General features: G+C 35.2%; 1 protein-coding gene across 1 annotated transcript; it reads right to left on the bottom strand.

Moving 5' to 3' along the window:
• Positions 1–14,978: 14,978 nt before the first annotated feature.
• On the bottom strand, positions 14,979–15,590 carry LOC132554594 (neurogenic differentiation factor 6-like). Its single transcript, XM_060218917.1, has one exon. The coding sequence runs from the start codon at positions 15,588–15,590 to the stop codon at positions 14,979–14,981; it is 612 nt and encodes a 203-aa protein (XP_060074900.1).
• Positions 15,591–15,827: the final 237 nt, after the last annotated feature.

The raw sequence follows: 15,827 nt of genomic DNA, 5'->3' as shown, positions 1-15,827 counted from the left end.
CAACACTTTACCTGTGATACAACGTCACGAAAAGCGCACAGCACGTGCGACATTGTATTTTACCTGTAAACGACCTTGCTTCACATTAAATTGGAATATTAAAGTATACAGATTTGTCACGTGTTATTTTCATGATGACCCTCTGAACTTCGGATATCATCGGTTTTTGTCTTAAATGGGACCCACTTGTTTTAGTTTTTGTTTGTTTCGATGTCTCCACAAAGGATTTCATAATAGATATCGCTCATTTGAAGTGTGTTTTAATCTTCATTTGCATAATTATCAAGTGGGCGTTTCCTCAGAAACTTTCTGAATCTCGAAAATTTGCCAAAGATGCGTATATCGGGGCTTTAAGATAAGACGAAGCTCAAGGGTCATCGTATACTCGTATGCATCGTGCACTGGCACTCATCAGATTGTATCTGCAGAGGCACATATAATGCGCTATCAATGCATTAGTTTTGGTTAAATAAGTCAAAGTGTTTATTTGTACTGTCGGCCTACTGTCCTTGAACATCAATTTTTTTCAGAAGTAACGAAAATTTTTACTAAAACATTAATTTTTTATCAGAAACAGTTCGTGCCTTTCCCTCTTAGAGAAATCTGTGACCAATCCAATCGAAATTCAACATAGGACGGAAATTCCCGCATGGTTTCTAATTGTCTTTTATCACGTTGATGTAACTTCCACAAAAACAGCTGTTCCACAGGTTGCAAAACCAGTTTGTTGAAGACGATTATTGGTCAAAGGATTTAAATCTGTTCCTCTTTATCTTTTACACTATATATATAGCGATTGAAGTAATTTTAAGTCGAACCTCGTTTTCCTGAAGTCGTCGGGATCACGGGAAAACTTCGAGATAAGCGAGTAATCGATTTGAATGAGTTTTATTTTTGGTGTGACGTTTTACCAGGACCGACAAAAACATTGAACGAAACTACGACTTCGAGTTATACAAGTTCGAGATAACGAGGTTCAAGTACAAGTTCAACTGTTTATGCTTTCATTTATGTCGACATATGCAATAGTAAGTTTAAATGGGTTTTCCAAGATTTTTGTTTTTGTTAAACTCTGTTACATCATAATTTAGATATTTCCTGTATACATGCTATTTAATTGTTTCATCTAATATTGTTCTTTTCCTTCTCCATGAAGCACATGTATTACCTTTATTTGAAAAAAGTGATCCACATCTTCCTCTAAATCCTTAGTAAGATGTATTTGCTTTGAAATCCCTGCACATTTTCCAATACGAATATCTATATCACACACGCGTTTAATGCTCGTTAGTTTGCCGTTCAGTTGTTGTATACCTTGTTCTCATTTTGAGAACGTGCCATTACTTTCTTGGATTGACCAAGGTGAATGTCTTTGATGAAGCAGAAGATGCTTACTCTCCCGGAACACCCGGCCTTATTTTTCTTGTATTTTTTCAAGAATCTCTGTGTAACTCTTTCGTTTGTTCTTATTTTGCCATAGTTTTATTGAATTGGAGTTTGCATTATAAATATGTTGACATGTTGGTATTTGTTGTTCTAAGCGGGTAAAGACATGTTTCGCTAATATTTGCATACACAAGTCCGTATAATTCCTGGGTAACTTAAAGTTTCAGGTTACAAGAAAGAATTTAAATACATAATTACGATTATGAAAAGATCATCGAGGCAGGGTAAAATGGCTGATTTGTGTGTATAGGTGCCGAAGTGTGGGTGTATGTGCGTGTGAGTGCGTGCGTGCGTGCGTGCGTGCGTGTGTGTGTGTGCACAAGTGAGGCAAGTTGTAGTACAGTGGTCCTCGATCACGTCCCGTTTTGTTTACATTGTGATACAGGTTCATAAATAGAAAAACAACCATTTAACACCTGTGGTTAATTACATTCATTCCATTTCGCAGCCGTCTATCTGGAGGGGATCATTTGGACAGAGACATCTCTAGTTAACTCTTTTCATACCACTTAAATTATTATACAGAAAAAAAATCATGATTTTGTCTTGAAATATATCTCATTAATGTTTGCTGAGGACATGTATTTGAAATACAACAAAAGTTGGCTATTTTCCTTAAGATTTATATATCGGTCATCAGTTTGATTCCGAGGTTTTGAGAGCATATACTCCTTGAAGACATTGTGAATTTACCCGTCACCCAATGCAGACTTTAACAGGAATGTTCCACCTGGTACTACGACACACACAATAGGTTTCGATTCAACAGATAATAGGAATTGGTAATGACAAGTCTGATTGTCCATTTGTTTAAGTCACGTGCTCGACATTAACTTTCGAAATCACTGATGGCCGATTAAGAAGGTCGAACTTTCCTCGTTACGCTATACGTATAATCGGGATCGCTTAAATTATTTCCATACAATCATATATTTTCGTGGGGCTCAAATTTCGTGGTTTTCCAAAAATGAACATTTTCGTTGGCACTTGATTTCGAGGATAAATCTTATCAACGAAACCCACAATAACACGTGTCACTATCATTTGTTAATAATTTCGTGGATACATAAATTCGTGGATGAAGGGAAACCGCGAATTCAACTAAAATAAATTCCCCCGAAAAAAAAAGATTTTACAGTAATTGATCAGACAAGATTTGTAAATCCAACGTGTTAGAATATCTAAATTAAAATGTGAGTTACTTTTCCTGAAAGTGAAATTAGTTTAATGTAGATGAGAACGAAAATGATATTCCTCTGAAGTTGATAGTAAGAGTTGATAACAGTTGGAAATTGATTAGACTTCAGAAATATACAGAACTTTCTTTACCATTCAAATTCATCACATGGTTATTATAATATTATTGCACTAAACTTACAGAATAACACTATTCTGACGTCATCAACAAATGACGTCATCCAATAATATCGGTTAAAAAAAAGAAACAAAAATGCCATCTGGATACATACTTTGATGGAAAACATAGAGTTTTAAATATATCCACATTTAGTTTGTTTCGAAATATTTGAATCATTGTAAAATGTAACAAACTTTTCTGTAACCGTCATTCAATTCAGTAATCTGACATTATCATAAAAATTAAAATATCGAAACGAGATTATATAAACCCTATATTTAAAAACAATTCTAAACACACAAAAAAAGATTTCATTTACCAAGCCACTGGGGATCTTAAAATCTAAAAACGCACTTTTGCTAAGATTAATGCAGAAACTAGAGTCGTCCCAACCCTGGAGGTAAAATTATTAAGTTGGCAATCACTCAGAAAGCCTCGTGTTTGTCATCTTAACAATTTTCCCTTTGGTTTGATATCATCCTTTCTATCACACCGGACAGAAATATCCACACTTCCGGCTAGGGTAAGATATCACTATCTTGCCCGGCAAGTTAGCCTGCACGCACAGGAAGTGACATTTCGGGCCCGTCTTATTGTCAACATTCCGGGGTCAGCTGGAGTCATTGACGTCATTAACAATTACCATTCGGGCTTCTAATACAAATGACTACACCGATAGTTATAATGCTATATGTACATTTATTTGCTTATTATTTTAAGGGGAAAATTGGATAGAATAAAGTTCATTCCCTACCTTGAGGGTAGTATAGAGAAATCTCTACCCTCGGAGGAGATTCCTGACATTCATACCCTCGGCAAAGCCTCAGGTTAGACAATCTAGAATCTCCACCACAGGTAAAGATTTCTCAATCCTACCCCTCCGGCTATGGAAAGATCCTATTAATCGTCCTACCAAGTTTGTAAATGATTACATTAATATGTTGATGACGTCAAAACTCATATGACGTCACAATGAAAACAATGGGAACCTTACGTCAATCACGGGACTACTATGTCAGATTACATTGGCGTAACGACAAAATTCCATGTACCTAATGTTATTACTTTACTAATAGGGTATTTATGTGATAAAAATAATTACCAATTACATTTACAAGTACTAGCGTCCGAGATTTAAGAGCAATGATAAAGACCATTGAACCAATAATTGATCATTTTTCCAGTAGGTCGGCTGAAAAATCATCCATATCTTAAAATGTCCGCAGTATTGGAGTGATATTGGGGCGGAAACGCATTCTGACAATTTGAAAGCTGACTTCACATTTTCGTCCATTCGTCGGATAGCAAACTGTTGTCAAGACTCGATCGTTTTCTTGAGGAAGGAAATAAACGCTTTCGATACCTCGCAAAATTTATTTTCAAGTGTTGTTATTGATAAAGACCTATACTAAACCGATGTTTTTTTTGTTTTTTTTTTATTTATTTTTATTTTCATTATTTTTTTTAGATAGTTTCTTTACTTTCAGACAATGTACATAAACCATGAACTTAAATGAATACATACTTTATTGTAGAAATTTATTGATTTACCGAGGATTAGTTTTAATCTTAATCCGCTCCGGCATTTCACATAGTGATGACAGCACTAGACTTTTTGTTGCGTCAGAATATTGACCTATTAAGCCCTTTATTCAATCACTTCACATACATAGATCAAACAACACTCAATCTTTTATATAAATTCGATTTATCTTTTATGAATAGAGCTTGATAATACAATTTCTGTTCATTTTGATGAAAAATGTTTTTTTTTTTCTCTTTTTATTATTGATATTTTTATCAGATTAGATGTTAAATGTCATGGGAAGTATAAAAATACACAAAAGATGATGACGTGAATTAAAGGGCGTTTATTCTGGTTGGTAAATTGAACTCTTGAAATCAAAGAACATGGATTATCCGTTCATGACGGTTGTCAGGGAATTTCAAAGTTCAAATGTGGCCATTCGACAAGAAGGCATAATTTCAAGTTTTAATAAATATGAAGAAAATTATCTTTTTTTCATAAAACGAAACCGAACCATGGTTTATATTAAATTCTTTCCTTGGTGACGTCACAAAGCCTAAGACGCAATCGAATTATGACGTCACAATGAAAACATTGGGAATCTTCAGTCAATCACGGCACCCTATGTCAGATTACACTTGCGTGACGACAAATTTTTATGTATTTGATGTTATTTGCTAACATGGTAGTTATCTAATAAAAGCAAATACCAGTTACACTTGATTGTAATTACATTCTCCTGAAGAACTGACACTGACAGTTAAAAAAATGTTCCTTTCTTTTATATATAAAAGCTTATTCTCCTGACGTGTATGGTTGATTCATACAAGTTTTCAGGATTTAATTTAAAAAACAAAAACAAAAACAAAAACAGCTGCCACACTCTCCCAGTGTATCTGAATTTTTCTAACCTGTTACACTTGAATTTGCCTCTTTGTTTTTGTTTTTGTTTGTTTTTCTCGAATGTGGTTTTGGAGCCCGAAAACGTCTAGTTGTATCCCCATCACTTAGAAGTATATATATTGTACAACCTACTACAATGTAGATTGTTCTCCATATGTAATTCAGAGAAAGAAATGATTCGTTAAGTCAGACTTACAGTGTAGAATTTTGTCTCTGTATCTGTCTGACAATTTAACTGGTACTTGTGTTAACATTAAAAGTTTGCTACAAAATACAAATTAGCTAATTATATCTTTTCTTTCAATATTAGTACACGTTCGGTACACTTTCTGTCGACAGTGAAGTCACATTTTATGGTCCTGATTATTTGTAAATCCTTCTAATTACCTCTTGTTATTGTTTCGTCCATTTATAAGTTCGAGGTCAAAACACCAATTTATTAATGCGCGGAAGAGAAGATTTTCCGATCACGATTTTTTAAAGTCACTGTAAGCCAATTTCCTTATTGGATATGATGAAAGTCACTTGATGATTATCAAAACATAAACAAAAATATGCTGGTATATTGTGACAGCATTAGGAAACGAAGTGAAACGAGAAACAGTATCACGATAAGTGACACCATATCAAAGTGTCAGTATAACGAGTAGCACCATATCAAAGTGTCAGTATAACGAGTAACACCATATCAAAGTGACAGTATACCGAGTAGCACCATATCAAAGTGTCAGTATAACGAGTAACACCATATCAAAGCGTCAGTATAACGAGTAGCACCACATCAAAGTGACAGTATAACGAGTAGCACCATATCAAAGTGTCAGTATAACGAGTAACACCATATCAAAGCGTCAGTATAACGAGTAGCACCATATCAAAGTGTCAGTATAACGAGTAGCACCATATCAAAGTGTCAGTATAATGAGTAGCACCATATCAAAGTGTCAGTATAACGAGTAACACCATATCAAAGTGTCAGTATAACGAGTAGCACCATATCAAAACGTCAGTATAACGAGTAGCACCATATCAAAGTGACAGTAAAACGGGTAACACCATATCAAAGCGTCAGTATAACGAGTAGCACCACATCAAAGTGACAGTATAACGAGTAGCACAATATCAAAGCGTCATTATAACGAGTAGCACCATATCAAAGTGACAGTATAACGATGTGGCTACATTACGATATGTGACACCATTACAGAGTGACAGTATACCGACAAGTAGCACCATATCAAACTGGCAGTATAACGATGTTTTACCTTGTAATCTATACAAACATATTTTAAAAGAATAAATATGGTACATTGATGAAAAACAACAAACACAACAACACCAGTACTTTGAAGGCTGGTATGTTCAGCAGTATTTAATTTTTTACATAATAAACAAATTATACCTGTAGCTTGATTACAAAAACATGTCTGTGTACCATTCCAACAACAGGATCTCTGTCCCTGCCAATACTGTGGCAAGTACACCTCGTCCGTCCTCTCAAGTCAAACGCTTATATATATATATATATGTATATATATAATTATATATTTATATTTATTAATTCATTCATATCAACATTTAACATAAAATATATGAGCAGCTCAAATTGTCAAACAAAACTATTTTATCAATAATGGCAATAGGTATCGAGAACGATATACATACCACCAATATTGCAGGTAAATGTTGGATGATATTCACATTGCATTCCATGGCGTGATATTTCAAATATGTATCAGTTTCATAAACAAACAAAAAAATAGATATCTGTATAGCAAATAGGTTTGAGGCTAAATTGGTGATGTAACAATGATTTAGTATAGAAGACGTTTGATAATTCAAACTCGGTTTAAGGGAGAACAAATGCATCTAACACGATCCAGGGCCTGGAAAATCTGCTTATTATTCGCGATTCGTAACGGAAGTACAGGTGTAACTTTATATATAGATCACGTGATATATAAGGTAACGTTTCGTCTATGACGCGGTATGCGAAGTTAACGTTTAGAATCAAGCGTGGCACATTATGTTAAAGCACAGCCTACATTTAACGCGGTTAACACTTCATATCAACTCGGTATATGTGAAATTAACAATCTGTATCTAACGCGGTGTTTCAGGTTAACGATCTGTATTTAACGCGAAATATGAGGTTAACCATCGGTAGTTAACGCGGTATTAAAATTTAACGATCTGCAGCATGCTTAGAACATAGGCTTTACGTTGTATGAGAAGTTCGCGCTTAATAAGTACAACGGTTCATAGATCTATGTCTTGTTGCGGTATTAGGTTTAAATTTCGCACCTAATACCACCTAAACTGGTAAACAGCCAATATCCTAACGCGGTAGGTGGGGTTAATGCCCTATATCAAACGCGGTACACTGTACATGTATGTAACGATATACGTCAGAATATGAAAGACTTGTGTAGAAGACACAGATAAAGTGTGGTACTTGAAGAAATAAATATCTCGATCCGAGGCGTACGGCATTAAATCTTCCCGTGATTGGACAGTGACGCAAAATTGGTCAAAGAAATGAATGTCAGACCGAAATACTTTGTCTGTAAGGACAAGAAAATGTGCAAATATTGATACAAATAAAGAAGAAAAGAGAAAATTCATACTGAATGAAAATTATTTGATTTCTGCGATCTCCTTTTTTTTCTATGTTCGCCAAATCAACTAAATTAAGTTCTCAATAAACTTTCCCGAATCACAGTAACACCATTAATTTCCAACATTGTTCTTATGGTAGTCATATAACTATTAACATTCTAAGAAAAAAAACACTACTTCAATTCTTTATAATCTACATATATTTTACATTGCTTATGGTAATGTACACCGTATAACAAAAACGCTTAATGGGACCAGACACACAGATACAGTAATATCTCTCTACAGAATTAGATCCGACCGCAAGACGAGACATATGCGGATCTTGTCAGATAAAGGATATAAAAATGATGCGCTTGTACTGACTGGTGTTTTTCTTCTTCAAAACTTTGTCATTACATTTCTGTCTGTACTGTAATGTTTGCAATAATGCCAGTGATGTTAAATTTGAGAGTGACCCAGAAAAAACAACACTGATCAAGAAAAACACAGTCCATTTCATGGTTTCCCGTGAATAAAAAATCTTTTTCTTTCAATTTTTTTGCTAATAGTGCCTAAATTTGAACGATAAAAATACCTTTCATTAGTGAGTATAACACATTGAAATTTTGTCGAGTAAATTGATGAATTAATCGAAGAAAGTTTATCATCACAACTAGTCTTTGACTTTTTAACTCATCAAGTGAAATTTAAATTAACTTACAAACACTCCTATAGATAATCGAGTACAAAAACAGATCAATAAATTCGACTTGTTGACCAACGATTTGAATATGGGTGAATATCAGTCAGATTCATGAGTACTCATATCTCGATTTTGTTTCACATGTACGGTCTTTAAAATGAGTACAAGCATGTCGAATGTACTAAAACCCAGACTTCTATCTCAATTAACTGTACATTAACTTCTTATACTCCAGGTCAAATCCACGCTCAACAGCACCTTTGAAAACTAACTTGATGTTTATTGTACTCAAAACTTGATAGGAGTAAAACGTTTTCACAACCAAGACATCTGTTCAGTAAAGCGAGCGAATACAGCCCAATAAAATATCCGCAACCATGTCTAAATATATCTCCTAACTATCAGCAGGTAGGACAATTTACATATGATTATAAGTAAAGACAATTTCTAATACGCCAAACTGGGCGGGGAGGGGGATGCAAGTTATTAGAATGACGTGTTAACTGACAAATGACACAGCATGGTATTTCTTCGATCACACAAAAGAATGAAAATAAAGAGTCAAAAATAAAGATATCAAAAAGTTCTCGCATATAAATCATAAGAGAGTTTAACTAATGGAAATGGGGAGCTCAAGGGAAGCAATATAATGCAAATATATAGCTTAATGTACAAAAATAATGTGTTAAAACTATCACTAGCCTCGATCTGTGACGTGAAATAGCACCGAGTGACACCATGTGGTGCGTTATGGTACTTCACAGCCGTTAGTCAAAAAGTTGTGTCAGTGAATTATTTGTGTGAATGACAGAATTCAGTGCGTGCCATGGAGCTCATTGTGAGTGTGAACGCAGCTCATTGTATATCTAGAAGCTTCATCTTATCAAACAGTGTTGGTTTCAAAGTAATGCTTGTGCCAAGGAACTTAAGAGTTTGTCACAAAAATTGGTCTGTGTCTGGCAGCTCAATGCTTGTCACAAAAACTGGTCTGTGTCAGACAGCTCAATGCTTGTCACAAAAATTGGTCTGTGTCAGACAGCTCAATGCTTGTCACAAAAATTGGTCTGTGTCAGACAGCTCAATGCTTGTCACAAAAACTGGTCTGTGTTAGGCAACTCATTGCTTATCACAAAATATTGATCTGTATCAGACAACTCAATGCTTGTCACAAAAACTGGTCTGTGTCTGGCAGCTCAATGCTTGTCACAAAAACTGGTCTGTGTCAGACAGCTCAATGCTTGTCACAAAAACTGGTCTGCGTCAGACAGCTCAATGCTTGTCACAAAAATTGGTCTGTGTCAGACAACTCAATGCTTGTCACAAAAACTGGTCTGTGTCAGACAGCTCAATGCTTGTCACAAAAACTGGGGTGTGTCAGACAGCTCAATGCTTGTCACAAAAACTGGTCTGTGTCAGACAGCTCAATGCTTGTCACAAAAACTGGCCTGTATCAGACAGCTCAATGCTTGTCACAAAACTTCATCTGTGCAAAGTTGCCAAGTGTTTGTCACAAAGTTTAGTCTGTGCCTGGCAGCTCGACACGTTTCTCTCATTACAGTCATTAGGGCTACAACGGTAAAAATTTTTATATTTTCAGGTGACTGAATGTACTGATACCACCCCAGGCTCTATGCGCATGCGCAAACAGCATGATGCGTCTTTATAACTGGATATACTCTTTTGGTCTAGGTTTTATAAACAGGTTAAAATTAAGCAAGATCTGCTTTATGATTTTGTAATAATATTCTACATGATTTACACTGCTAATGTGAACAACAACAACAAGAAACATTAATTCAGTACATCCTCTACTTACGTTTGTTTACGTCAATGTTATGAATAACTTTTGTGCACTTTACAATAGCCTAAGGCTAAACCAAAATGGATGTTTTAAAGTTGTTATCTTAACATTTCTTTAATGATCTCCATTCGTTCAACAGACTCCAGACAGACACATAGGACTATCATAATAGGGAGGGTCGCAAACGTCATAAAAAACCCTCATCACATCCACTGGGTATATCAATTCCTTAAATAGTTAATTGCACTAACCGTTGCAGCCCTTGCCACGAAGCTCACGGATTTCACTGTGTATCGAGGAGCTCACTGTGTATTATGAAGCTCACTGTACCGTGAGGCTCACTATATATCACGAAGCTCACTATGTATCACGAAACTTACTGTATCATGATGCTCACGGTGTGTCGCAGAGCTCACTGTGTGTTACAACGTGTCATGAACGTTATGTGTGTCACGAGCTCAGTGCGTGTCATGGAGCTTACTATACCGTTGAACTCAATATGAACATGTATAAAGGAGCTCACACTATCAATGAGGTCAGGGTATTTCGCAAAGCTCAAGTTTGCAGCACGAAGCTCTTTGCTTCATAACATTCCTTAACCGAGGCTTAGCAAGTGTTAATCGTACAAAGTTCAGTGGAAAAAATCAGGGGCAGTTGTGCGTCACGTAGACGTGTGTCCGAGACAAGTGTCACAGGTAACAAAGAACAGTTTTTGAGACACTGTCTCAGGAAGTAGTACTAGGATAATCTACATACATAAAATAAAGTCTACCATTCTAACATCATCAAAAGAAATATATAGTATACTTATTACATAGTGTATAACAGTATGTACATAGGTTTATTACTATATATAGCACATCCTACTGTATAAATTTGTGTTGAGCTAGGGATATATTTTAATTGATAATGAAAAATTTCTAAAAAAAAAAAAGGATACAAGCAACACACAGAGATAAGAACCGTAAAATGAACTGGGCCAACATTTGGAGTATCGTATTTGATTGCTGGTATGAAACTTGACATATAAGCAAGAACGTGCCTTATCCATTTCTTACAAAACAGACTGTTCGCCAATCAAAAACATATTTTCACTGAAATAATCGTGATTGTTTAAAAGTAATTTACAACAAAAAAATTATCATGAATTGAGTAAGTACTCATTCCGTTTGTTTTTTTTCATTCCGCAATATGATAAAAACCAGTTTCGTTCTAATTTGCAACAAATGAGCTGACAGAGCACTACCGTAATTAACATCGTGGTAAGATATATCTGGGTCATTTTTACAGTACCTCGGTCATAAAATGTTCTACTTATCATATTTTGTGTTAACTAAGTGAGAAGACATGATGAGGTGTCAGATGAGTATGTTTATTACCCGGAACAAGCCACATGTTAAGTGGTAGCTATTGGCACGACCATGAAATACTAAGCAAAGTTTTCCCTCGTAAATAACGTATTTAATATTAACGATCCTAGATATAATTATCAAAATTACTTAATAATTTATCTATTTATTTCATTTTTCTACAGAATATAAAAGAGAAAAAAACACACACACAAACAATAAATGGTTGCTGTTTTACAAAGTACACGTGCGAGCTCAATTTGCCTCACTCGAATTAGCATATCCACCGATGTACAACGTTATGCCTCACTCTGCCAAAACGTGTATGTGTTTCGACCGTAAATGAGATAATTAAGTAAATGAATCAAAAAACAACTAATTGGGATCAGAGCTCTACTCTACATACATAATCAGTATGTCAGTCTTATTGTAATATGACACCACCGACCTACTCTTTGTAAAAATAGAGAGGAGTTTAACAACCTTTGTAAATGCCACTATAAAAAAAATTATATCTAGCTGTCGCATCGTAATTATTACAAGATCTTAATTCTTATCCTAAGGGGAAACAACTGAAAGAAAGACTGGGGAGATGTCTTAGGTAGTGGTACGCTGTCTGTAAATGCAGCTGAACCTGTTCCTAAATGCCAGTCCAAACTCCAGAGAACAAGATGTTCTTTATACAGAGGTTCAATTACTGAATCATTTTCGTTACATTACAATTAATTCATCTGTGTGCAAATTATAATCCGGATATATGAATAATATGGATACCTGTTCATTCTCATAATTTTTTATTCGGAAATTGGTACAAGTCCGGACAATTAATGTGGATAGTGTTTGCATTTAGCGGTATTAAGCTCTTTATATCAGCTATTGACACAGTAAGGCCACAGCGGTGACGGTCTTCAAACACGGACTCTTGAACAATGTTAATCACGTTACTACATTTCGTTTGTAATTGACTCGACAAACTTCGCTAGACCCATTATCAGCGCTTCTCATTTTAATACGCGTAATGATATGTAGATGGATTGTTTGCATGAAACCTTCCGCGATATAAAGTTCTTTCAAAATTTGAGTCTTTTAACGTTTACATCCAGGGAACAGGATGTTTAATGAAGTTATCAGTGAAAACGTTTGAGTATGAATATGATATATAAGCCAAACCCATCTTAGTAACTGTGTACATCACAGATACCAGCCGATCCAACACAAATTATTATTATCTTTCTGTACAGTCTAGTTTTCTCTGCTCCCTTGAGTAGTCCATTATAGAAAGGTTTAATTGTGCATAAAACAGTAAAATTTATATTTGTTTTGGTATATATACGCTTGAAACTATTAGCGTTTTTATATTCAATCATATTTTTAAAAAAATTATTTAACTATTTTTTTCAGAACCATTTAATATCGTTTTGGGATATTCCCTTTGTGTATTCTAGGAGAACAGTTCTGACAGAATCCTTATCGAGTTCCCCATTGGTTGATAATGCGGCTTATATAAATATGGAATTAGGTTTTAGGTACGGATTAGGGATAACAGCTTACGCGCATGGAAATTCCGTTGTTGTCTTAAAGTGTCATATAGCTTATACTCTTGTAAACCTTATCAAAATTACAAAGTTGCAAAAATTTCGGTACGCTTAAACGATATGATGATATGGGAAATTTTCACCTGGGGTTTTAATGACGATCCAATACTCGATGCGTTTGTACTTTTGCAACATGCATAGTTACCCAAGTGCTACAACATATAGAGAGAGCTCAGTATCCGACAAACCTGTCTTAACCTTATCTGTGTTGGCGGGCCATTGTTGACGAGTCTATAACGCATTCAAAATCCACAACCGCATTCAAATTTATTACCACAAATATTAATATTTTCTCTTTTATATTTTTAAAAGATATTTTTCTTGTTTTGTAATAATATTTCAAATACAAGTTGACAGACTTACATTAAGTAATGATCATGACCGAGAATAAAAGAATGTTGAGAAACTGTTTGTTTTTACGTTACGGAGAATAACTACATTTGATCTTCGGTAAATATTACGTAAATTACTTCAATTTTTCTTTACAAACAGCATCACATTAACTTAGTCTCAAATTATTGTTAATTCCAGCACATTTTAGATTTTTTTTTATCACAAGTCAATTCTATACTGTTTGTTTGTACCTAAAAGGTAGATGGTTTCACATATATACCATGTGACGAGTTTCACTTGAGTAATTTCTACTCTCTGTGTGTGCTTGTTTAAAAAAAATACGGTCAATTTCCCACACATGAAATGTTGCTTGGAAATTTGAAAAGAAAAGCCGAGAGAAAATTCATTATTTTTAACCATTTGACTTTTCAAAGTTTTAAACCTTTTCAGATGGAATTCAACACATTTATAAATAAATAAATAATATTTTTTACATATTTGATACAGAAAAAAAAACGAAAAGAAAAAGTAAACAAAAAGAACAGAAGTTCACACGTTCTTTCTGTGTAAGCGTCCCATTAATCACATGGATTCAACTTGCAGGTGCTCATATAGATGACAGTAAATAAATATATGTTTCGTGTATGTTATGATATACAAAAGTACTGATGTACACATCAGCTAACGATTACAAAGATAATCAGCCAGCCTCCGCAGAGTCGTTCCAACAGTTGGACACAGTCGCCGAATTGAGCGTAAGTCAAAAAACTCACATACAGTTACTGCCTTCCATCACGAAATGAACATGAAAAATAAATTACAATTTATGGGACGTGGAAGCACGGGCGGCAGTATGACGTCACGGGCGGCCGAATGACGTATGCTACAGTAGTTTAAAATAGTAATGAAGTTTAGATGGAATGTTATATGGTATCCAGTTCTATAACAAATCTTCTCAAAATAAAGTTATCAAAATATCATTCGAAAATATATATTATATATATATCATATATGTTTACAGCAACGGTGTGAGAAATAGGGTGATTTTTTCACATCCTTACGTGGCCTGGCGGGTTTTTTTTCACGATCAGAATATTGTGTCAATCCGCAAACATGACGAGCACCAAAATAATCCCAAATAGAAAATCTCATGAAATGCCTTCTGAGCCGTGTTGATGGCTTATAGGTCACATCCCTTTCTCAAAACACATGGGATGACCACGCCCCTTCTCCTGACACACGGGGTCACGCCCCTCCTACCAACACATAGGGCCATCGTATGGATGAAAACCATGACGTAACAACGAGACTGACGAATACATTTTAGCACGTTAAGTTCCCGTCTCCAGAAAACTGCCAAATTTAATCGCTAACACTTCCAAGCGATTCTTGCATATCGTAGTTATCATCGACCTCCACGTTATCATTGTCAGTACACTGATTTGGAATGGGTTCCAACTCATCGGAAGAGTCCATATCCTCGATATTGTTAATTTTAGCCTTCTCGAAGGCATATGGTCCTTTTTCCCCTCGGAACTCGCATATAACGTTGGTTAGAGCTTTGATGTAGTTTTTGGCTAATGTGAGGGTTTCTATTTTAGATAATTTTCTTTCCAACTCAACATGTGGAATCACTTCTCTCAAATCCTGGAATGCATCATTTAAAGAATGCATGCGCATGCGTTCACGTTCATTGCTTTCTATTCTACGTATATTGCGTTCCCGAGCACTTACACCCTTTCTCCGTCGGGATGATTTTTTAGGGCTCTTCAATTTCCGGTCACCTGACTCCTCTGTAGTGGAACTTCCGCCGGAATCCGAAGGGGACCCAGGCCCTTGTTTAAAAGGCCGTTTCCGAATGTGGTAGTCACTAGCTCGCAGCCCTGGAACATCCCAGTAACTATCTGTTGGTTGGTCACCTTCTGTCATATCAAAGTCACAGGACGACCTAACGTCCTCAATCAACGAACGCATCACCTGAAACAGAAGCCAAAGCATCATGTGAGTCCTGTTACTCTAAACGATAATTTTCTTTCCATATATGGGTTTGTTTATTTTAATGCCTTACAAAATAAATATCCCAATAATCAAAGAAAAAGAATATAAAATGGAAAAAATATTGACCTTCCATCTATCGATGATATAAATTGTTTTACTAATAATTATTTCTTCAAAGTTATACTTAATAGTGGACTTAAACAAGGATACATT

This window comes from Ylistrum balloti, unplaced genomic scaffold (assembly GCF_031769215.1).
Source record: "Ylistrum balloti isolate Yb309-2 unplaced genomic scaffold, AGI_CSIRO_Ybal_v1 Utg370416, whole genome shotgun sequence".
In the NCBI taxonomy this organism is placed as follows: domain Eukaryota; kingdom Metazoa; phylum Mollusca; class Bivalvia; order Pectinida; family Pectinidae; genus Ylistrum; species Ylistrum balloti.
The sequence above is the reverse complement of the archived record's forward strand: the minus strand, read 5'-3'. Positions and strand labels throughout refer to the sequence as shown.